Source organism: Cydia pomonella, chromosome 2, assembly GCF_033807575.1.
Source record: "Cydia pomonella isolate Wapato2018A chromosome 2, ilCydPomo1, whole genome shotgun sequence".
Taxonomy (NCBI): Eukaryota; Metazoa; Arthropoda; class Insecta; order Lepidoptera; family Tortricidae; genus Cydia; species Cydia pomonella.
Window position 1 is genome coordinate 33681865 of NC_084704.1, and position 21467 is coordinate 33703331.

General features: G+C 44.2%; 2 protein-coding genes across 3 annotated transcripts in view; both read right to left on the reverse strand.

Annotated features, from left to right (window-relative positions):
- Nucleotides 1-321: 321 nt before the first annotated feature.
- On the reverse strand, nt 322-14345 carry LOC133515471 (retinoblastoma-binding protein 5 homolog). The gene is made up of 11 exons (XM_061848024.1): nt 14160-14345; nt 14052-14077; nt 13592-13786; nt 12443-12649; nt 10823-11004; nt 9663-9782; nt 6784-6977; nt 3773-3948; nt 3254-3367; nt 2339-2459; nt 322-417 (listed from the first exon to the last, which is right to left on the reverse strand). The coding sequence occupies exons 1-11, from the start codon at nt 14176-14178 to the stop codon at nt 341-343; spliced, it is 1431 nt and encodes a 476-aa protein (XP_061704008.1). The 5' UTR covers nt 14179-14345; the 3' UTR covers nt 322-340.
- Nucleotides 14346-15422: 1077 nt separating this feature from the next.
- Nucleotides 15423-21467, reverse strand: part of LOC133515448 (remodeling and spacing factor 1-like) — a 35624-nt gene continuing 29579 nt past the window's right edge. For both annotated transcript variants that reach the window (XM_061847992.1, XM_061847991.1), the window contains exons 21-26: nt 20886-20917; nt 20455-20634; nt 19828-19986; nt 19335-19398; nt 18468-18564; nt 15423-17379 (exon numbers count right to left, since the gene is read on the reverse strand). In XM_061847992.1, the coding sequence (XP_061703976.1) occupies nt 15663-17379; nt 18468-18564; nt 19335-19398; nt 19828-19986; nt 20455-20634; nt 20886-20917 (2249 nt within the window). In that variant the 3' untranslated portion in view covers nt 15423-15662. The remainder of the gene's footprint in view (nt 17380-18467; nt 18565-19334; nt 19399-19827; nt 19987-20454; nt 20635-20885; nt 20918-21467) is intronic.

Here is a 21467-nt window from a genome sequence, read left to right on the forward strand (position 1 = left end):
GAAGCTGCCCGAACTTGTGTCAGCTGTTCGGCAGGAGGTGAGTCCAAGGTATGTTCTGCGCCTTGATTTGAGTGATTTTGAGCTGTTTGATGGATATTATCGTGAAAATGAGGGATTGATGAGCGCTCCATTGCTTAACTGGGTGGCATTTAATCCTTTGAATACCAAAAACCCCTTTAAACCTTTGGCTTTAACCTCTATGAACCCTTTATGCTGTGGAGGTTGTACATTAAAAATGCGCACAAAATGTGTCTTTCTAGTTTGTGGATATAAGCTAAAATGCCCTACAGGAACATGTTTTTTAAAGAAATAAAACAGATATTTACATAATAATTATTCTTTATTTCCTTGGTCTTCCCGCCACTTTTTTACTGCCTGCCGCCTGCTTATTCTTTCCGCCGAATGACAATGGTTGTTCTGTAAAAATTAAGTCCAGATTTACAAAATTGCATCACTCATCTAGATGACCTAAAAACAAACTATTAGGCGGGTTCACACAGAGCGAGCAGCCTCGCGAGGAAATTTCCTCGCGCGGCATACGACGGGCCTGAGCCTCGCGCGGCCGCGTGCTCGTGTAAGTTTTGCCTCAGCCGAGCCAATTTGCTCGGCATGATGGCGTCCCTCACTCAGATGTTCAAAATGGTGCTGCACATATTCACTGCCGTGGCTCGTGTATGTTTTATTTTGCTTTTCAATGCAATCCAAAAGAAAAAACGAAAACGAACAAGTTGCAGGAAATTTTGAGTGCAACAAATCTATAAATATCAATCACGATACGGAAATCGGCTCTTTTGAGGTTAGAAAATGGAGCCAAGACAAATTTTAAACGCATTTAAAAAAAATCTGCCATGTGCGAGTCGGACTCGCACAGGAAGGTTTCCGTACCAATATCTAATAACGGTCACCCATCCAAGTACTGACCCCACCCGACGTTGCTTAACTTCGGTGATTGGATGAGAACCTCGAGATTGGAAAGAAATATTTATTTTATTCTGTTTTTAGTATGTTATAGCGGCAATAGATATTTTAAAAAGATTATGTATTCTGTAGAAATTTCAACTGGCCAACTATCACAGTTCATGAGATACAGCCTGGTGACAGACAGACGGACAGCGGAGAGTAATAGGGTAGGGTCTTTTTAGGGTTTGACCCTTTGGGTACGGAACCCTAAAAAGGAGTGATTCGACTTGTTATGTTCACAATTACACGTAAAACTTAAATGGCAAGACACAAATTGAAGAAAGGTATCACTTTCAGGGAGATGGTGCTTCCCACGCAGCAATATTTAGCGATGGAAGACTCGTACACCAGTCTCCGTCTATTAATTTACGATCAAATTAAACATCAATCCTATCTAATTCCCGTATTCGTATAGTTAAGATCTCTAGGTCTAGAATCCCATATTATGTATTTACTACGTAATAGAATATTTTATATTTATAATTTGCAACACTGGTCTTTATAATTTTTTTCGTACGGAACCAAAATAACCACGCGCACCAAACAAACACGTCCCGACCGGCGCGCGGCAAACGACAGGCACCTTTGAGCATGCCGAAAAACCGACACCGAGCGGCTCGGCCAACGTCGCACTCGCCCGAGGAAAACGTGCGTTCTGCCTCGGCCGGGCCGAGGCACGTCTACACTGGCCATTTTGTGCGCGAGGAAATTGCCTCGCGCGTATGCTCGCTGTGTGGAATCGCCTATTTATGACGAACCCAAGACCAGAGCACCCGTTTTCGGTGAATAAAACTGGTTTGGTTTGTAGGTGATGCGGTGCGGGCGGCGTAGTACTTTGCATGTATAAAATCACTAATGGATTTATCATCTCAGACTCTCAGAGGCAACTGAATGTGTCAGAGTAATATTTTATTCCTAAGACTAGCCAAATATGATAGGTGAAGTTGAGTGTGGGCACCATCTCAAGTAAAATTCGTTGCACGCGTCCGCGCCAGTAAGCGTTGGTCATACTATTTTTGAATAGGCGTTCATCCGCAAACAGTGGAGGCACTCAGGGTCGGTTGCACCAAATCGTAACAGTTGAAGTTTGCTTGTCCATTCTAACATTGCGATAAATGCATCATATCGACAAATCTTTACGAGGTAGCTACTCTCTTTAGAATAGTATCCTACTAATATGAATGTGAATGTTTGGGTATTTGGATATTTGTTCTTACTTCATGCAAAACCCGCTATACGGATAATGGCACATAGGTTGTATTTAACCTATAAAAGGACATAGGATAATTCTTATGCCCTAAGAGGCAATAAAATTCGTATTCTCGGGGGTTCAACGAGGCCACTTAGAACTAAAGGTTTAGAGTTTAGACGATCTTACCGGGTGGCGCAATTTTGAGGGAAATATCATATGTTTTGCTCTTCGGCCTTTTGGCGGCCGGCTCCAGCTTCTCGGGGGTCTCCGTCGGTGTCACCGTGTCCTGCGTGGCCGCCCAGCCGTCCTGCAATCACACAAATATCTCAATACAATAAACATGAATATTACCATTTAACTTAAGTACATTAACAATAATAATCAAAACAAAACAAAATTAAAACTAAAGAAGAGTAGATTGTAGAAAAGAGGTGGTGCCTAAGAAAAAACTAGATACGGCATCAAAACCATATAACATAACATAATATGTCAATTACCACATGTTTTGCGGTAACCGAACAAACGTCAACTTTTACAACGAAAAGTGCCGATGTACAAATACGCCATCTGTCTACATTAACTATCAAATTCGGGCGATATGGGCAGTGTAGTGTATAGACGTTCCGAGCGCTTACGTCATGGTGATTGGTGAGGTCACTGACAGTTACAGTCAGTCGATGTTAGACCGGCGAGCAGCACGGTTGTACGGCGTGATGATCGTGTTGATGAACCGTTAGAAACTCATTATATCGTATGATTTACTGGGGTAAATACAGTACATTACAGGAAGGAAGTGCAGCATGCCTCCGTCCTCTTCGTCGGAGCTACAGTAGGCTGCTATAGGCTCGCATGTGTACACTATAGTAGCTTACCCCTGGGCCCTCTATCTCGGGCTGTATGGGTAGGAAGTGCAGCATACCTCCGTCCTCTTCGTCGGAGCTACAGTAGGCCGCTATAGGCTCGCATGTGTACACTATAGTAGCTTACCCCTGGGCCCTCTATCTCGGGCTGTATGGGTAGGAAGTGCAGCATACCTCCGTCCTCTTCGTCGGAGCTACAGTAGGATGCTATAGGCTCGCATGTGTTACTATATTGGCTTACCTCCGGGTCTTCTATCTCTGGCGCTATGGGCAAGAAGTGCAGCATGCCCTCGTCTTCGCCCTCTTCGTCGGAGCTGCAGAACGCTGCCACGGCCTCGCATGTCGTCACGTCCACCTGCACAGAAATAATATCATTAAGTGCCTGCAATTTATGTTGAAGTCGAATCTGGCAATCAGGTCGCGGACTGAACTCACGGAGCGTGCGGCAAATCAAGGCCGTTCATATATTTGGTCGAGAGCAATGCATGAATGCCCACGGCCTAAAACGGTCCAGGACAGTCAGCCGGACGGAGCGGCCAAGGTTTTCAAAAATATCTGAACATAAAGTTTAACGTAAAATTTAGATATTTGTGAACGCCCCTCCGATATATTTGATGGTGACTAGACTTAATAGTATTAGATTTGTAGCGTTCTTCATCTCAGACAAAGTCATTATTAGGTACCTCAAAATACATTCTCGCCAACTTTTTAACCTGAAATTTGTCGTTACCTCAAACTCATGAGAACCTCACCAGCTCACCTCAAAGTCCTCGTCGTCCCGGCTCTCGCCGGCCTGGTCGACGGAGCGGTCCTCGTCGGCCACATCGAACTCGCTCTCCCTTTCCTCGTATTCGACGTTTTCGTCCAGTTCTTTGAAGTCGGGCGCAAATGCCGACCAGTTTTCGACCTGATTTTGCGCCCAGATGGATACAACACCTGAAACAAGTTCAGTAATTTATTTAGGCATTATTGGACAAAAAAACCATAGAGTAAAAAAAGCGGACTTAATGCCTTAGCATTCTCTACCAGTCAACCTTAAGGCTAAGCAGAGAAATTGCAAAATAAGAATAATTAAGAATTAAGAGCAATATATGCAAATTATGTCGATTAAATTACTTTCTTATGAAAATATTACACCAGACGACGTCGAGCAGCAGCTCGCCCTTGGTGCCGTGCGGGATCTTGACGAGGTTGCCGATGCTCTTCTCTGTGCACTAACCTGCACTGATGCTGGCTATGATGGGTCGGATGGGATGCCAGACGACGTCGAGCAGCAGCTCGCCCTTGGTGCCGTGCAGGATCTTGACGAGGTTGCCGATGCTCTTCTCTGTGCACTAACCTGCACTGATGCTGGCTATGATGGGTCGGATGGGATGCCAGACGACGTCGAGCAGCAGCTCGCCCTTGGTGCCGTGCAGGATCTTGACGAGGTTGCCGATGCTCTTCTCTGTGCACTAACCTGCACTGATGCTGGCTATGATGGGTCGGATGGGATGCCAGACGACGTCGAGCAGCAGCTCGCCCTTGGTGCCGTGCGGGATCTTGACGAGGTTGCCGATGCTCTTCTCTGTGCACTAACCTGCACTGATGCTGGCTATGATGGGTCGGATGGGATGCCAGACGACGTCGAGCAGCAGCTCGCCCTTGGTGCCGTGCAGGATCTTGACGAGGTTGCCGATGCTCTTCTCTGTGCACCAGTGGCGGTGCGTCACAAATATTCGTAGGGAACCCGGAGCTAATTTTGCTTTCCTTTTCTCCATGAATCGATCGTGAAAGTACTCAACGGGCTGAAGTTAGACAAGCCGGTGGGAATCGAGTTCTTTGAACGATCCGCCACTGCTGTGCACTAACCTGCACTGATGCTGGCTATGATGGGTCGGATGGGATGCCAGACGACGTCGAGCAGCAGCTCGCCCTTGGTGCCGTGCAGGATCTTGACGAGGTTGCCGATGCTCTTCTCTGTGCACTAACCTGCACTGATGCTGGCTATGATGGGTCGGATGGGATGCCAGACGACGTCGAGCAGCAGCTCGCCCTTGGTGCCGTGCGGGATCTTGACGAGGTTGCCGATGCTCTTCTCTGTGCACTAACCTGCATTGATGCTGGCTATGATGGGTCGGATGGGATGCCAGACGACGTCGAGCAGCAGCTCGCCCTTGGTGCCGTGCAGGATCTTGACGAGGTTGCCGATGCTCTTCTCTGTGCACTAACCTGCACTGATGCTGGCTATGATGGGTCGGATGGGATGCCAGACGACGTCGAGCAGCAGCTCGCCCTTGGTGCCGTGCAGGATCTTGACGAGGTTGCCGATGCTCTTCTCTGTGCACTAACCTGCACTGATGCTGGCTATGATGGGTCGGATGGGATGCCAGACGACGTCGAGCAGCAGCTCGCCCTTGGTGCCGTGTAGGATCTTGACGAGGTTGCCGATGCTCTTCTCTGTGCACTAACCTGCACTGAAGCTGGCTATGATGGGTCGGATGGGATGCCAGACGACGTCGAGCAGCAGCTCGCCCTTGGTGCCGTGCAGGATCTTGACGAGGTTGCCGATGCTCTTCTCTGTGCACTAACCTGCACTGATGCTGGCTATGATGGGTCGGATGGGATGCCAGACGACGTCGAGCAGCAGCTCGCCCTTGGTGCCGTGCAGGATCTTGACGAGGTTGCCGATGCTCTTCTCTGTGCACTAACCTGCACTGATGCTGGCTATGATGGGTCGGATGGGATGCCAGACGACGTCGAGCAGCAGCTCGCCCTTGGTGCCGTGCAGGATCTTGACGAGGTTGCCGATGCTCTTCTCTGTGCACTAACCTGCACTGATGCTGGCTATGATGGGTCGGATGGGATGCCAGACGACGTCGAGCAGCAGCTCGCCCTTGGTGCCGTGCAGGATCTTGACGAGGTTGCCGATGCTCTTCTCTGTGCACTAACCTGCACTGATGCTGGCTATGATGGGTCGGATGGGATGCCAGACGACGTCGAGCAGCAGCTCGCCCTTGGTGCCGTGCAGGATCTTGACGAGGTTGCCGATGCTCTTCTCTGTGCACTAACCTGCACTGATGCTGGCTATGATGGGTCGGATGGGATGCCAGACGACGTCGAGCAGCAGCTCGCCCTTGGTGCCGTGCAGGATCTTGACGAGGTTGCCGATGCTCTTCTCTGTGCACTAACCTGCACTGATGCTGGCTATGATGGGTCGGATGGGATGCCAGACGACGTCGAGCAGCAGCTCGCCCTTGGTGCCGTGCAGGATCTTGACGAGGTTGCCGATGCTCTTCTCTGTGCACTAACCTGCACTGATGCTGGCTATGATGGGTCGGATGGGATGCCAGACGACGTCGAGCAGCAGCTCGCCCTTGGTGCCGTGCAGGATCTTGACGAGGTTGCCGATGCTCTTCTCTGTGCACTAACCTGCACTGATGCTGGCTATGATGGGTCGGATGGGATGCCAGACGACGTCGAGCAGCAGCTCGCCCTTGGTGCCGTGCAGGATCTTGACGAGGTTGCCGATGCTCTTCTCTGTGCACTAACCTGCACTGATGCTGGCTATGATGGGTCGGATGGGATGCCAGACGACGTCGAGCAGCAGCTCGCCCTTGGTGCCGTGCAGGATCTTGACGAGGTTGCCGATGCTCTTCTCTGTGCACTAACCTGCACTGATGCTGGCTATGATGGGTCGGATGGGATGCCAGACGACGTCGAGCAGCAGCTCGCCCTTGGTGCCGTGCAGGATCTTGACGAGGTTGCCGATGCTCTTCTCTGTGCACTAACCTGCACTGATGCTGGCTATGATGGGTCGGATGGGATGCCAGACGACGTCGAGCAGCAGCTCGCCCTTGGTGCCGTGCAGGATCTTGACGAGGTTGCCGATGCTCTTCTCCCAGATGTAGAGCGCGTGCTGGCGCGCCGAGCCGGCGCAGATGTACTCGCCGTCGCCGGAGAAGCAGCATTTCTTCCATGTCGTCCTGGGGACAGTCGGGACGCACTCAGGTACAGTAGCGGCCATCAGTGCCTAACGGGCCAAGTAAACCCTCGCTACCCAAAGGTTTTGTGGAGCAGATCGTTCTTTAGCAATAAGACTGCCTATTGTCTGCCTCTATATTTATTTAATTTCTATTTCTCTGATTTTTCTATTCCTCTATTTTTCTGGAGCTGTAATTTTATTGAGGTGTGTAATAAAGAGTTTTCTATCTACCTATATCTAACGAAATGTATGACCGGCGAATGTTGCATAATTTCTACAGTGGAATATTTCGAATACTTCTCAAATTTCTGTTTCTTCCATACAGATTCCAACTTATCGTTTCCAAAATAGAAATTTCTGAGAAAATATCCAACTTTTAGATTTTCTACAACTTGCACATCTATACTTGTAATCAGTAGGGCAGAACACTTGCCTAATATTGGATTGAATTGAAGTAGCCTTTATTCCTGACAAATAATTTTTACATTTTCTTTATTTATATTTTTACTCCTTTCTGTTTCTTCTTCTTTGTCAGGCTGTCTTTAACTTTTGAGAAAATGTGAGAGTTACGCGTACCAACATGGCCTTAGGTATAATGCGCGTAAAAGTGAGACGGTGGTTTTCAGAGCCCGTAAATATAATCCACTAATTCTACCTTCGGTCACGTTGGGAGGTGTATCACATAAAATTGTAAAACAATTAAAGTATCTAGGCCATAGCCACGGAAGATTTAGAGGATGACCTTGATATTGAACGAGAGAAAGGACCCTAGCAGTCAGAGGCAATAAGCTCATCCGTAGATTTGCACGATGTACGAGGGAAGTCAGGCTCACACTATTTAAAGCGTTTTGTTCGTTCTTCTACTCGTGCAGTCTACGGGTGAAACATACGAAGCGCGTTTATAACGCGTTCCGTATACAGTACAATAATATCTTCAGGATGTTGTTAAAGCTGCCTCGCCACTGCAGTGCGTCAGGCATGTTTGCCGAGGTGCACACGGTTGGCTTCCATGCCATTATACGCAAGAGGGTAGCCTCTGCTGAGAGCACAAGTGAGAGGCAGCAATAACAGCATCCTGAGGATGGTAGCCGGACGCCTCGACTGCCGTATATTAAGGCATTGGGTCAGCATTGTGTTAGATATTAAAGATCTCGAACGATCTTTTAGTATTATTTTGTTAAGTAGAAAGCTTAAGATAAATAAAATATTGTAAAATAATTCAGTATTTTTGTGAGAGATATATTAATTGTAACGGGGAGTGCAAAATAAGTGGCAAATAGATAGACTGTTATAATTTAATTTATAGTAACACACTTTAATTTATAGTGACATTATTGTGAATAAATCTGAAACTAAAGAAGATCGAAGGCTGATATTAAGCATACAGTGTTCTTAGGTCCAACCACTACTCCACCTAAAAGTATAACCAAATCTCGTGGGGGCCACTCTTATTAGCTTAGCCTGCTAGACCCTTTGATCAATTTACGAGCCGTTTAAAATAATTTTCAATCGTGGCTGAATGCCGAATAGGTCTGTGCCGTCGATGCCTAACCTGTCAAGAAATTACAAAATGGCGGACGAATGTTTGATATGTCACCGTATTTAAGAATTATTTCATTTAAAAAGATATTTTTTTCTTCGGAAGTGTGATGAAAAACATTGTGTCTTTAATTCCCTCCAGCCAAAATCCGCTCGTATCAAAAATTTCAATTACCCCCCCCTCGTTGCACAATGTACTATTGTTCTTCAGCAGAGAGCGAAACTTTGGTGCTGGTGACGTCATTATGACGTGATGTCGCATATAGGATGTTTTTTTAAAACAACATTGTAACACCTCAATGATTCTTAATAATGATAATATATATATAATTGTTTATTTATAAAAATACTTGGTAATTTACTGTTAACATTAAAAAACAATACGAGTAACACTTTATATTGGGTAATGACTAATTCTAATCTAATGTAATTCAAACAAACAATATTATTCCTCGTGTAACTAAACCAACACAACAAAATGTCCCTCTGAATGACGAAGTGTTTTCTTAATATTTAGATATATACTTACATTTCACACGTACATTCAGGGCAAAATAATTCTTGAACCTCTCGCCAGTTAACGAAATCGTCGCACTGGTCTTAATTCCTATAACCACACCTGGAGCAAATGTTGTTGATGGTCAACCATTCTTCATTTAAATCAATTTATTTTGATGGGTATAACGCATATACGGCTGCATAGACTCCATTGCGACTTCAAACAATAATATTTCCGTTATATTTTACTATTAAAAAAATAAGTAAACAGAAATTGGTTGTCATTTTCAAGAATCTTGTTTTAACATGACAACAGTTGTTTTTATACGTGGCCAGTACGTATAAAAACTCTCAACTCAAGTTTCGATATCAGTAAACTAAAGAGGCTAATAAGTTGTTATTTGATGTAGTATCTATAATTTAGATAACAACACTCTGTATTTAGCTTGACGTCATACGTCTGTCATCGGCACCAAAGTTTCGCTATCTGTTCTTCAGGAAGGATAAGAATAAGCGCTTGTTTGACCCATTAAAAAAGTGTGCATTTTGTGAGAATTTTAAGAGGGTTACTACATTTTAGATCCGCGGTCCGATGTGTTCACCAATAAACAGCTGCCATGTTCAACAACGGGTAATACAACAAACTTACTTGTTGACGAGATCCTGTAGTTTCTGTATGGGCTCGGGTTCTCCGTTGACGCCGCTCTTGACGACCGTCGTCGTGTCGTACACGCGGATCACGCGGTCAGAGGTGTTCACCAGGAAACAACTGCAATCAATATAAATGTTGTCCCTTTCTAACAAACACAAATATTAAAATGACAGATAAGGACAGACGATTATCAAGGGCTTGTCAGACTTGACAGGCGTTTATGAATGACACCATAAGTCTAAAGCCCCATTTAGACGAATCAACAACTTGCATGCAAATTTCGTTACATTGCGGTAATTGGGCGATCGTCGTAATTTATTGTACTCTGTAGTTAGCAATTATCGAATATTGCATGCAAGTTCTTGATCCGTCTAAATGGGGCTTTAGCTATCTCCAAATAGAGTCAAGTCGGCACCGATTTTGCGACAATGTGGAAACGTAATAATTTGCATAAAATATTTTATAATGTTTGTTCAATAAACATTAAACACGTTCCACACCGTAAATGTGAAGTCCGTATTTTTTGTAACAATTTTGTAAACATATTCAAGTTTAAAAAACCTAAAACACCTATAATTTTATTTTGCCCTAATGTATAGGTATAATAAACCCTTTTATTTGATTCCTTAGGTTATAACGAGAAAAAAGTATTGTAACAAAATACAAATAATTATAATATAAAATTTATAAATGATCATATTTTGACGACCGGTTTGGCTCAGTAGGTAGTGACCCTGCCTATGAAGCTGATGGTCCCGGGTTCAAATCCTGGTAAAGGTATTTATTCGTGTGATGAGCACAGATATTTGATTTGTTCCTGAGTCATGGGTGTTTTCTATGTATTTAAGTATTTATAAAAAAATATGTATAAATTATATACATCGTTATCTAAGTACCCTCAACACAAGCCTTATTGAGCTTACTGTGGGACTTAGTGAATTTGTGTAAGAGTGTCCTATAATATTTATTATTTTATTATTATTTATTTGATTCCGTGAAATTATGTTTTATGAAAAACCAATTATATCCAAATTGAAACGAATGCAGAATGAAACCGTTGGGTATGGTGCTTTACGCACACTTAATTGTACAGTCTCGGAATTTGAAGGTTTGTCACTTTTGAACCTGACCTGACTAAGTACATTGAAAACACTTACTCTCCCCTCCTAGCAAACTCTATGCTTTTAATGCCTGTAGTGCTCGAGGTGCCGACGGTGATCTTGAAACTCGCCTTTATAGCCAGCGTCTGAGAGTCCAAAATAAGAATTTTGCCTTTGGTGTTGCCCGTGTACACGTAGTCGCCGCGCCGGTCGAATGATGCTATCACGTTTATGTCACCCTGAAAGCGATAATTAATATCACTGTAGAGTAAGGAAAACTGGTTTTTATATAACATTTTTACAAGTCATAATCAAGGGTGAATACCAAAAATTCACGCGGAAAGTAGACTATATTTACAGGGGTAGACTCCAACCAAAACATGAAAAAAAAGCTTTTATTTCGGACAAGATGTCCATATTACAAAACAACGAACTCAAATTTAAAAGGTTGAATTTGGCGCGATAAAAAAAAATCACGTAAACCTGTCTAATTCTCATACATTTTCAGTTATATATCGTTACCCTGCATACAGTATAATTTTAGTAGAAAATAGTGATTTAGCCTGGATATCTGACAAGCAAAATTTTAAACAGAAGTATATTTTCAGAATAATTGAGATAAAAGGTTCTTCTTCTTCTTCTTCATCTTCCGTTGCAAGATTCGCACGGCTCGCTATATCTTTTATTTGCTTTTAATCAATTTAATGGCTGCTTGATTCCACCCGGTTATTTTTCAATATGGAAAATTGTGTGGGCTTATTATTACAGTACCACAGAAGTTTTAGAGTAGAGTTGTGCCCGCTCGGTCTTTAAAAAGAGCGCTCCGATCTCGGTCAATCGGTCAAACGAACTAGTTCGCTCTTTTAGGTCCTTTAGTTCCTTTAGTTCAGGAGCAAATCTCGAGATCTGAATGAGTATGACTAGGTTATCTTGCTCTCGCTCGCAAATAAACAGAGCGAGAGCGTGAGAGAGCGAATTTCTTGACCTTGACTCATTCCGATCATTCGCTCCCGACCGATTTGTTACTTGGTACTGAGGGCGAACCACGTTCGACGTGTTGCCTCTCTGTCGCACTTGTAAATTCGTACGTAAGTGTGACAGGGAGGCAACCCGTCGAACGTGGTTCGCGGTAGGCCCGCTGACATACCGACTACTGAACTAAAGGACCGAGACCGATTAAGAGCGCTTAAGATGAACTAGTTCCTTTCGGTCTGTGGTGGGATTTCATTCCTTTTAGTTCTTCGGTCCTGACCGACTCAAGCCTATTTTAGAGAAAATTTTGCCTTGAAATAAACAAGTTCACCAAATGGCTTTCCGAGTACTTGCCATTACTATAAATTCGTAAGATAAACAAAACACATTGTGAAGTAAAATCTCCTACATCTTCATCTATGGGCAGTATATTGTGATCCCCGTCTGTGTCGACCAACAGCGCCGCATGCCGCATGAGACACACCAGAAACCTCTTGTCGTTACGTGGATCGAACTGGACTCGCACTCACACTCGCAACAAGATGTGTTGAACTTACATCTTCATCTATGGGCAGTATGTTGTGATCCGCGTCTGTGTCGACCAACAGCGCCGCATGTCGCATGGGACACACCAGGAACCTCTTGTCGTTGCGTGGATCGAACTGAACTCGCACTCACACTCGCAACAATATGTGTTGAACTTACATCTTCATCAATGGGCAGTATATTGTGATCCCCGTCTGTGTCGACCAACAACGCCGCATGCCGCATGGGACACACCAGAAACCTCTTGTCGTTACGTGGATCGAACTGAACTCGCACTATGGCGGTTGGGAAACGGTAGCGCTGCTCGCACTCGCCGGTGAGGATGTCCCAGATGCAGACGTTGTGGTCTGTTGAGGCTGATAAAAGCTGGAAATGAACAAATGCTGTATATGATCCGGAAAGCATTCCATGTAATTACTAAGGATCTATTTATTAGAATATACAAGTCATATCTCCATCCTTTACTTAAGTATGCTTTTCAGATATGGTCCCCCTACTTTAAAAAGGACATCACTTTGCTGGAAAAAGTACAGCGAAGAGCAACTAAAATGGTTGCTTCACTGAAAGACAAGCCATATGAAGAACGGCTTCAGGAATTAGGTCTTACAACATTGGAGGACAGAAGGAAGCGAGGCGATCTTATTGAGACATACAAAGTCTTGTCTGGACACTACAATGTTCCAAATATTAAAGACCTATACATATCAAGCCAGAATGTAAGGTTAAGAGGACACTCTAAAAAACTAGTCAAACCTCCATGTGCTAGCAACCCTAGGAAACACTTCTTGCCAAATCGTGTAGTAAATGTGTGGAACTCTCTACCAGAAACTGTTGTTAGTGCACCGTCAGTGAACTCTTTCAAAAATAGACTAGATACACATTTTAGAACATTAAAAAGTGCTTAATAAACACAAGTGCTGCGATATACACGCATCAGCTCCAAGAGCTGCTAGTGTATCAAATAAAATAATAATAATAATAATAATTTTATTTACAAAGTCACATGTTGCTTATTTCTTTATTTAACATATGCCTTATATTATAAATATGGGCAAATCAAGTTTTAGGCCGATATTAATCTGTATTGATTTAACCAATGAATGTATGAATGAATGCAACATGCGATCAACAGTTCAACTGTTACCGGCCAGGAGTCCCTTCCCTACACTACATCTACGACTCAAAAGAAAATAAGATACATTTTTACCAAATTTTATCAAAAGGTGAGAAAAAAACTACCTAAATTTTTTTTTTATGTTTATATGTGTCTAAGAATTCTTAAGATAATAAAAATAAATTCTAACTAACCTTTCTACAATTTCTGGACCAACTGAGACTGCAAACGGGATACACATGTGCGGATATTGACTTTGCAATTCCTCGCGTAAGGAAGTCCCAAATAAAGATCCTTCCATCATTGCAGCCCACGGCCAACAGAGTGCCTCGGCGGTTAAACGCGCAGGTCGCCGCTAGAGATATTGAGTCAAGAGACCCATCAAACTCCTGGAAAAAAAGTCTTTTAGTTAAATGAGTTTTAATATAATGAAGGCAAGATTAAGGTTAGTTTTCTCATAGAATTAGGTTGGATGAAATTACCAGCATAGGAACTACGTTCATTTTTTTCTGCGACTTGTGAGCGTATAGAAGAAACAATCTCTAATCTTAAGTCAACATGACAAACTTTGTTTTTATTTATAATACTAGTTGGGTAATGTCAAAATAAATTACAGTCATGGAAATCTTTTGACTATATTATTTAAGTGCTTACCTCGGGATAATTTTGTCCAAAAGATTCTGGAATTAAAATAAAAAGTGATTTGAAAAACAATAACAAGAAAGAAACAAACACCGGAATACCATATTGAAGTTTACGTACCCAGTAACTCTAAATTCATGGCTGTGTAATAGTTTGTAAATTGATTTTTAGATTTGTATTATTAAATATAACTATGCAATAATGATAAAACTCATTTAATAATCCTTAAAGCTATTTTAATTTTTCTCGAAACGACGCTGCTTCTACCATGTTTGCGTCTATTTTGACATTTAGTTGACAGCTACGAAAAAAGTTGATGAGGTCAGTTTAAGACATCTTTAAAACCGCTATCTAAGTACATAGCTGTGATTAAGGCTGCAATGGATGATCGGACGCGCGCCGCCCATGTTCACTGTGGTTGCGGCGATAGACATAAAATCGTTGCGGCGGCGAGTGAGAAAGAGAAATCGCTTCAGATGTAAAATGGCGGTGTTATGTGCAGTGAAAATTGCTCCAACCTTTATAATTATTTATAAGGCATACGAAATTAAATCTGGGTGACGATGTTTTGTATCTATAGTTTGTCATACAACTTTATCAATAGAAAAAGGCGCGAATTTCAAGTTTTTTTATGGGACAATAATCCTTCGCGCATACATTTTTTTTAATTTGGCGCTTTTTTCTACTGACGGAAACGGCTTAACAGTCTATATAGTCCAAATTAAGATTTTTTTAGTAACGACATGGTAACATAGATGGCAGGATCAAATTAAATATGCTATACGCGTGTGCCCGTGAAAGCCAGAAAATATTTAAGGGGGCTCCCATACAAGTGATTTCTAGATAACGGTACGGAACCCTTCGTGCGCGAGTCCGACTCGCACTTGGCCTGTTTTTATTATAGTATTAGTATTTTCCTTCTGATGAATTCTCATTATACTTAAAGACTGTGCCGTGAAGGATAAAACATTCTTACAGTAGATGTTGCTATGCGCCTCCATAAGGTGCTTAATCATAAACGAAAGAAAGGACAGATTCACAAGTCTTGTCGGAAGCGGCGAAAAAAACAAAAAAAAAACTATACTCTTATCCTTTTCTTTTGGGTGCTATATAGTAAGACAAAGACAGTATGATTCTTTGTCTGTTTGAAATAAGAGTCCCTGGTCCAATTATATTATTGTTATTGAAATAAATAAATCAATGTACATAATAGTTACCAAATTGCTTGCTTTCTAAGTGAATTGCCAATTCAGCAAATATTAAATTTCATTAGTTTGTTCCTGTTTTTGAACATCAATGCTCTAGAAGAGTTTTGCTTATACGATTTTAAGTGCGGCATAAGTATTTTTTATTAAGTTAACGCATTAAAAATAACAAGACACATTGTAGGAGAAAACATTTATTTTGCAAAAAGAAATAATCGATTTGATTCTTTAATAAAATTCGTATTTAGAGATACATCGTAAGTACTTATCGACTCTGTATAAATAAATCTCACTTAAACATAACCGGAAATAATACATTTTATTCGAGACCAAAAAGTCCTCAACTTAATCTGCTAATTACGCAAACGTAATATCGAATCGATATATAAATAGATCACTATAGAGTATGTACAGGTCGCTACGCGTCGAGTTCGTCCTCACGTTGGCTCGAGAAGTAGCTGACGAGACCGCCGAACACGCTGCCCTGCGGCTCGGTCGGGGGCTCGGTCTTCACGAAGTCGGGGCCTTTGGGGGGCTCGGGGGCCTCGTCCATGGGCGCCGGTGGCATGGCTACCGGTCCCGGGGCCGTGACGGGCATAGAGGCTGGAACGGGCACGGATGCCGGAGGTGGCGGGGCGGGGACTTCCGGAGGGGGAGGTTTGTCCGGGGGTGGGGTAGGAGGAGGTTTCTCTCGTCTCATGTCCGGCCCCGGATAGTACGGTGCGGCCGGACCGGGCGCTCTCATTAACGGAATGTTGTAAGGCGGAGCGCCTGGCCGCAGCACCGGGAGGTAGTGCGGCGCTTCGGCTCGCGGCGATCGCGCCGGCTCAGGCTTCTCGGGCAAAAACTGGTGGAGGTTTTGATGCATGCGCTGCAGCGGCGAGGGCCCGCGGAGGAGCAGCTGCTGCTCCGCGGGCGGCGCGTACGGGCCGTAGGGGCCGTACTGCGGTGCGTAGGGCCCGAGCGGGTAGCGCGGGCGGCGCTCCTTATTGTCCGTCACCTTGATCTTGGGATGGCGCGGCGGCTCGGGGGACGCCCGCGGCGGAGACTGCACCGGCGAGTGGTACTCGGGCTCGGTCTTCACCTCGGCTTTGATTTTGATCGGGGGCTCGCTGGCGGGCGGCGTCGCGGGCCGGGGCGGCAGCGCGACGGGGGAGGCGGAGCTCGGCGGGCCGGGGGACGGCGTGCCGGGCACGTGCGGCGCCAGGCGCGGGGGGCCGGCCGGGCCGCGCAGGAGCCCGTGCAGCGCGCCCGGGGGGTGCGGCCCCGGGGGGCCGTGGGAGGAGCCGGGCGGGCCGCGGGGCCCGTGCGACGAGCCCGGCGGTCCGTGCGACGAGCCCGGCGGTCCCGGAGGTCCGTGCGAGGAATTTGGTGGCCCATGAGGGGGTCCGTGGGTTGAATTAGGCGGCCCGTGCGGTCCCGGTAGGCGGTGAAAGGACCCGGGCGGACCGTGAGGTCCTGGGGGTCCATGGACACCCAGCGGGCCGTGGGGAGGACCGGGAGGCCCGTGAGATGAGCCCGGGGGTCCGTGAGGTCCAGGCGGGCCGTGGGGTGCCCCGGGTGGGCCGTGGGCGCCGGGCGGCCCGTGAGAAGATCCAGGGGGTCCGTGAGAAGATCCAGGAGGTCCATGAGAAGATCCAGGGGGTCCGTGAGAAGAACCAGGGGGTCCGTGAGAAGAACCAGGGGGTCCGTGAGAAGATCCAGGGAGTCCGTGAGAAGACCCGGGGGGTCCGTGAGAAGATCCGGGGAGTCCGTGAGAATTTCTTGGCAGGCCGTGCGACGATTCTGGGGGCCCGTGAGGTCCGTGGGACGAACCCGGCGGCCCGTGAGGGCCCGGCGGGCCATGGGTCGACCCGGGCGGACCGTGAGGCCCGGGCGATCTGTAGGGCGAGCCCGGTGGTCCGTGCGACGAGCCGGGCGGGCCGTGGTGCGACGAGCCGGGGGCGGGCAGCAGGCGGGGCCCCAGCGCCAGGTGGCCGGGGCCGTGGCCGGGCTGCGCGTCGAGGCGGTAGGGCGGCAGGCGGTAGTACTGCGGCGGGTACTGGCGCGGCGGCAGGCCGGGGTGCGGCACGTACATCATGTTCTGCGGCCGCGGCCCGTACGGCGACCCGCCGCCCGGGTACATCATCGGGCCTCTGTCCAAACACAAAACTATTATAAACGGCACCGAGTCACGAATTGCAATTAACGAAACACTAACTCCCTGATTCATAAACGTGTACTAAAGTTACGAAGCCGCTAATAGTCGTTTGTCCCTTTCCGACGTATTGGTATGATGGAAAGGGACAAACGATTTTTAGCGGCTTCGTAACTTTAGTACACGTTTATGAATAAGGGGGTAAATTTCTATAACAAAAAAAAAATTGGATCGGAAGACGACAGAAAATTAGTTTTTTTTGCAACAGTCGTGTAAAGTAATAGCGCTCATTTTGGATCTCAAAAAAGAAATAAAATGACACCTACAATAAAAAAAAAACATGTTTTAAAATAACTTTTCCTCACTACTGTCAACACACCGCCTTATTGTGCTGCATAGTTCACAAAAAAATAACAAAATGTCTTTTTTTAAGATCAGCCAGGGCAAAGATTTAAATCCCCCTCGATTGGAGGAGGGTATCCCAATATGGACCGGCAAGAAACTCGGCACTAAAAACGAGTAGGCACTATGGAATTTATATGGAATGCACAAGTGATATCACGGTCAAGTCACGTACTTTTTTTTGTTTATTCGATTTATTAAACAGAAATCGTGTCAAAAAATAACTGCTGTCTACGTTTTTTTTTAATAATTATCTGGTGCTTTATTTCGTGCATGGTGTGAAACAGGGATGTCATGAATGTCTGCCATCTTTTGGCCTGAATCGGAACAATAAACATGTAAATTTACACGTCACGTGTTTTCTTGTGCATAGTAGGTTCTGCCATCTTGTGGGCTACATTGGAACAATAAACATCACATTTACGCCTCGCGCCAAAAATCTGACGGCTCCTGTGCTGCCTCCTGCAGTTCATGCACGCTCCCTATACGAATAAAATGGAATATGTAGCTGTCATTATTGTTCCTACTTAGAAAAAAAATTGTTAGTACACAAATCATAGTTACCTTAGAACTGGATATTATAAAGTGTTGAAAAATGCTGTCTTACCGGTCAAAATGCATTACTTGAAAACAGTTTGCCCATACGTGAGTTACAATATGTTTATTTTGTGTGTATGTATGTACCTGTATTGGTTGAGCATGTGTGGCATGCGCGTGATGACGCTGGGCTCTTCGCTGACGGGCTTGAAGGGCTGCGGGGAGCCCGCTACGGATAGCGTTCCTGCGAAACAATTTTAATTCATTTTGTTATTCTGAAATTAATAGAAAATATTATTCTTCGACTGAGATACAGATTTAATATGTATCCTGCTTTCATCCTCTAAGGCGGTGCAATATGAGACCTCGTTAACAATGTTGCGATTAATTGAAAATCAGGGTTGGCAAAAGTTTTACCGTAGGGAACTTCACTGTTGGTAACCAACTTCGCCCAAGTCAAATACTAAAATAATGTACGGTCCGTACAAGGATTAACATTTCGCTCATCAGCACTTTCCGTCAGTCAGCATTTATTTTACCTATATGAGACAGTACATGTCCGACCGCCGCGGAGTGTATTCAATAATTGTATCATTTTTATCATGTTATCAATAAATCATTATATCGGTGGAAACTGCAGTTTTATCAATTATCATTATCAACTATATCATCTTAAGACTGTGCGGGAAGCAGCCCGTACATCTTTATGGTCCTTCGAACCGGATCCGGTAATAATATCTTACCAAGAAATAGATATAAAAATCCTCTGTAACTCCTCTGGAGTTGCAGGTGTACATAGGCTACGGAGACTGCTTACCATTAGGCAGGCCGTATGCTTGTTTGCCACCGACGTAGTGTAAAACTGCATCGAAATAGCCGAAAGGTAAAAAATTAAAGTTCTAAAATAATTTATTTTCGCCACCCGTCCCCAACTTCAGAAATGGGTACTACGTTTGTATGGAGAAGCGGTCGTCCCCTTCGTCCTAACCGTAGTTAGTATGACATGTGGCCTACCTTCCCGCAGGCTGTCGGCGGCCAGCGGGCCCGCCACCGGCACGCCGCGCAGCTCCGCGCGTACCTGGAAAAACACAAATAATATCCAATTATACTATGTATTTAAATAAAAGTAAACAAAACCTACCCTCAAATGGCTCCTTAAGCCAGTTGAGGGTAGATGAAAACATTACATGATCAAATGATGTAGGTTAAAGTCAGGTCGTTCAGTAACAGATCCAGGCGGTTTTGTATTTGGTTGGTTAACCAACAAATGTTATAACTACCCGAAAATGTACAAATTGTTTGTTTACTTTTATTTAAATACCTAAAGATACAGAGTATAAATATATCTAATGAATTATTTATTCCCTCGAAATCACCCAGTATAAGTATGACAACTCGGCCGAATATCTGAATAGCCGGTCAAGCTAAGTTCAGAGGAATTAATTACGAACCAAGTATAGAGGGTAGCGCTTCATTCCATAAAAACAGTGATAAATGTGCACGTTACCTGTAACCTCGGCTGCGTAGGGAACCTCTGCGGCTGGTCGGGGCCCGGGCCCGGGCCCGGACCGGGATAGTCCGGGTGCTTCATGCCCGGGTACATCATGCGCATGTCCGGCCGCACGTTGTAGCCCACCGGCCCGGATATCGGGTATTCTGGCTTCTCCTATGATAAGTAAAGATAAAGTACGGGTATTTTTTATTAAATATCAAATGACATCCTCGATACTGCACAAAACCTAAGATAAATAATTCAACAAAATTGCCGCAAAGACCCGAGGCTATTAAAATTTATGTATTAGATCGTTTAGATGTCGAAATTTAGAGAAAGGCGAATGGAATAAAATATTTATAAAAAAATACACAATTAACTTTAGTGACTAAAGCATAAAATGACAAGACATCCAAATTTAATAGGGTTATGTGCCTGTCGGCTCTTTGGTGCAATGCTCATTTTCCAGGTTTTCGGAAGTACTGAATGAATGAAAATAATGGTTATATGATTAACTGCGAAACCTGAAGATGTCGGTTTTAATATGGTCGCGGGCATTTGAAGGACTGGTCACAACTTTAGTTCTGACATGAATGACATATGTATTTTAGTTTACAGCTAATTAATTTAAGGTAACCAAACCTTTTTCATCCGCTTGCTCTCCTGCAGCGCTATCCTAGCAAGTTTCTTTTCCTCTCGCTCTTTTGCCTTCAGTTCTTTTAGTTTCTCCTTCTCTTCCTTCTTTTGTATTCTCTCCATGCGTTTGGCTTCTTTCTCCGCTAGTTTGGCTTCGCGTTCTTGGCGTTTCTTTTCTCTTTCAATCTTGAAAATAAAAAATAAGTTACTATACTAAAACACACCCAACTTCTCAGTAGAAAAAGGCGTGAATTCAGAATCAGAATTTCTATGGTGCGTGAACTATTCGCGCCTACATTTTATTTTATTTACTGCCTTTTCTACTGACAAGGTCACTGTGCCAGAGTATATTTATTACTTTCTTTTTTGTTTAGTCACGATTTATATGACTACGTGACGTTACTTTAACAAAAAAAATTAAGACAATTATTTCTTACCTGATTGGGTTTGATCGGTTCTTGGCTTAGATCTGTAAATAATGTAAATATGTTAGTTGTTTAGTAAAAAAAATTTATAAGTTATGTTACTATTAATAATTTTGGATGTTGAGTTGATATTAACCTTTTGACCGCCAAAGACGTCATATGACGCGCGCGGCTACAGCCCAATATCAACCTTCATGCGTACGATAGGCGTGGCGTTAAGAAGGTTAATGCTGATATTAAAATAAAATGATATCTAATAAAAAAAATCGGTTTGAGTATGGGACTTTAATTTGTTTTTTGTTGAATATGGAGATTTTTTCTATACTTAATTATATTTGAAAAAAAAAAACAATACTAATGAGTAACAACGTATTAAAATGTTGTGTAAAACATTGGTGTCGTATTGAGTTTTAATCGTAGTACATAAATAAATAAATAAATAAATATTATAGGACATTATTACACAAATTGACTAAGTCCCACAGTAAGCTCAATAAGGCTTGTGTTGAGGGTACTTAGACAACGATATATATAATATATAAATATTTATAAATACTTAAATACATAGAAAACACCCATGACTCAGGAACAAAT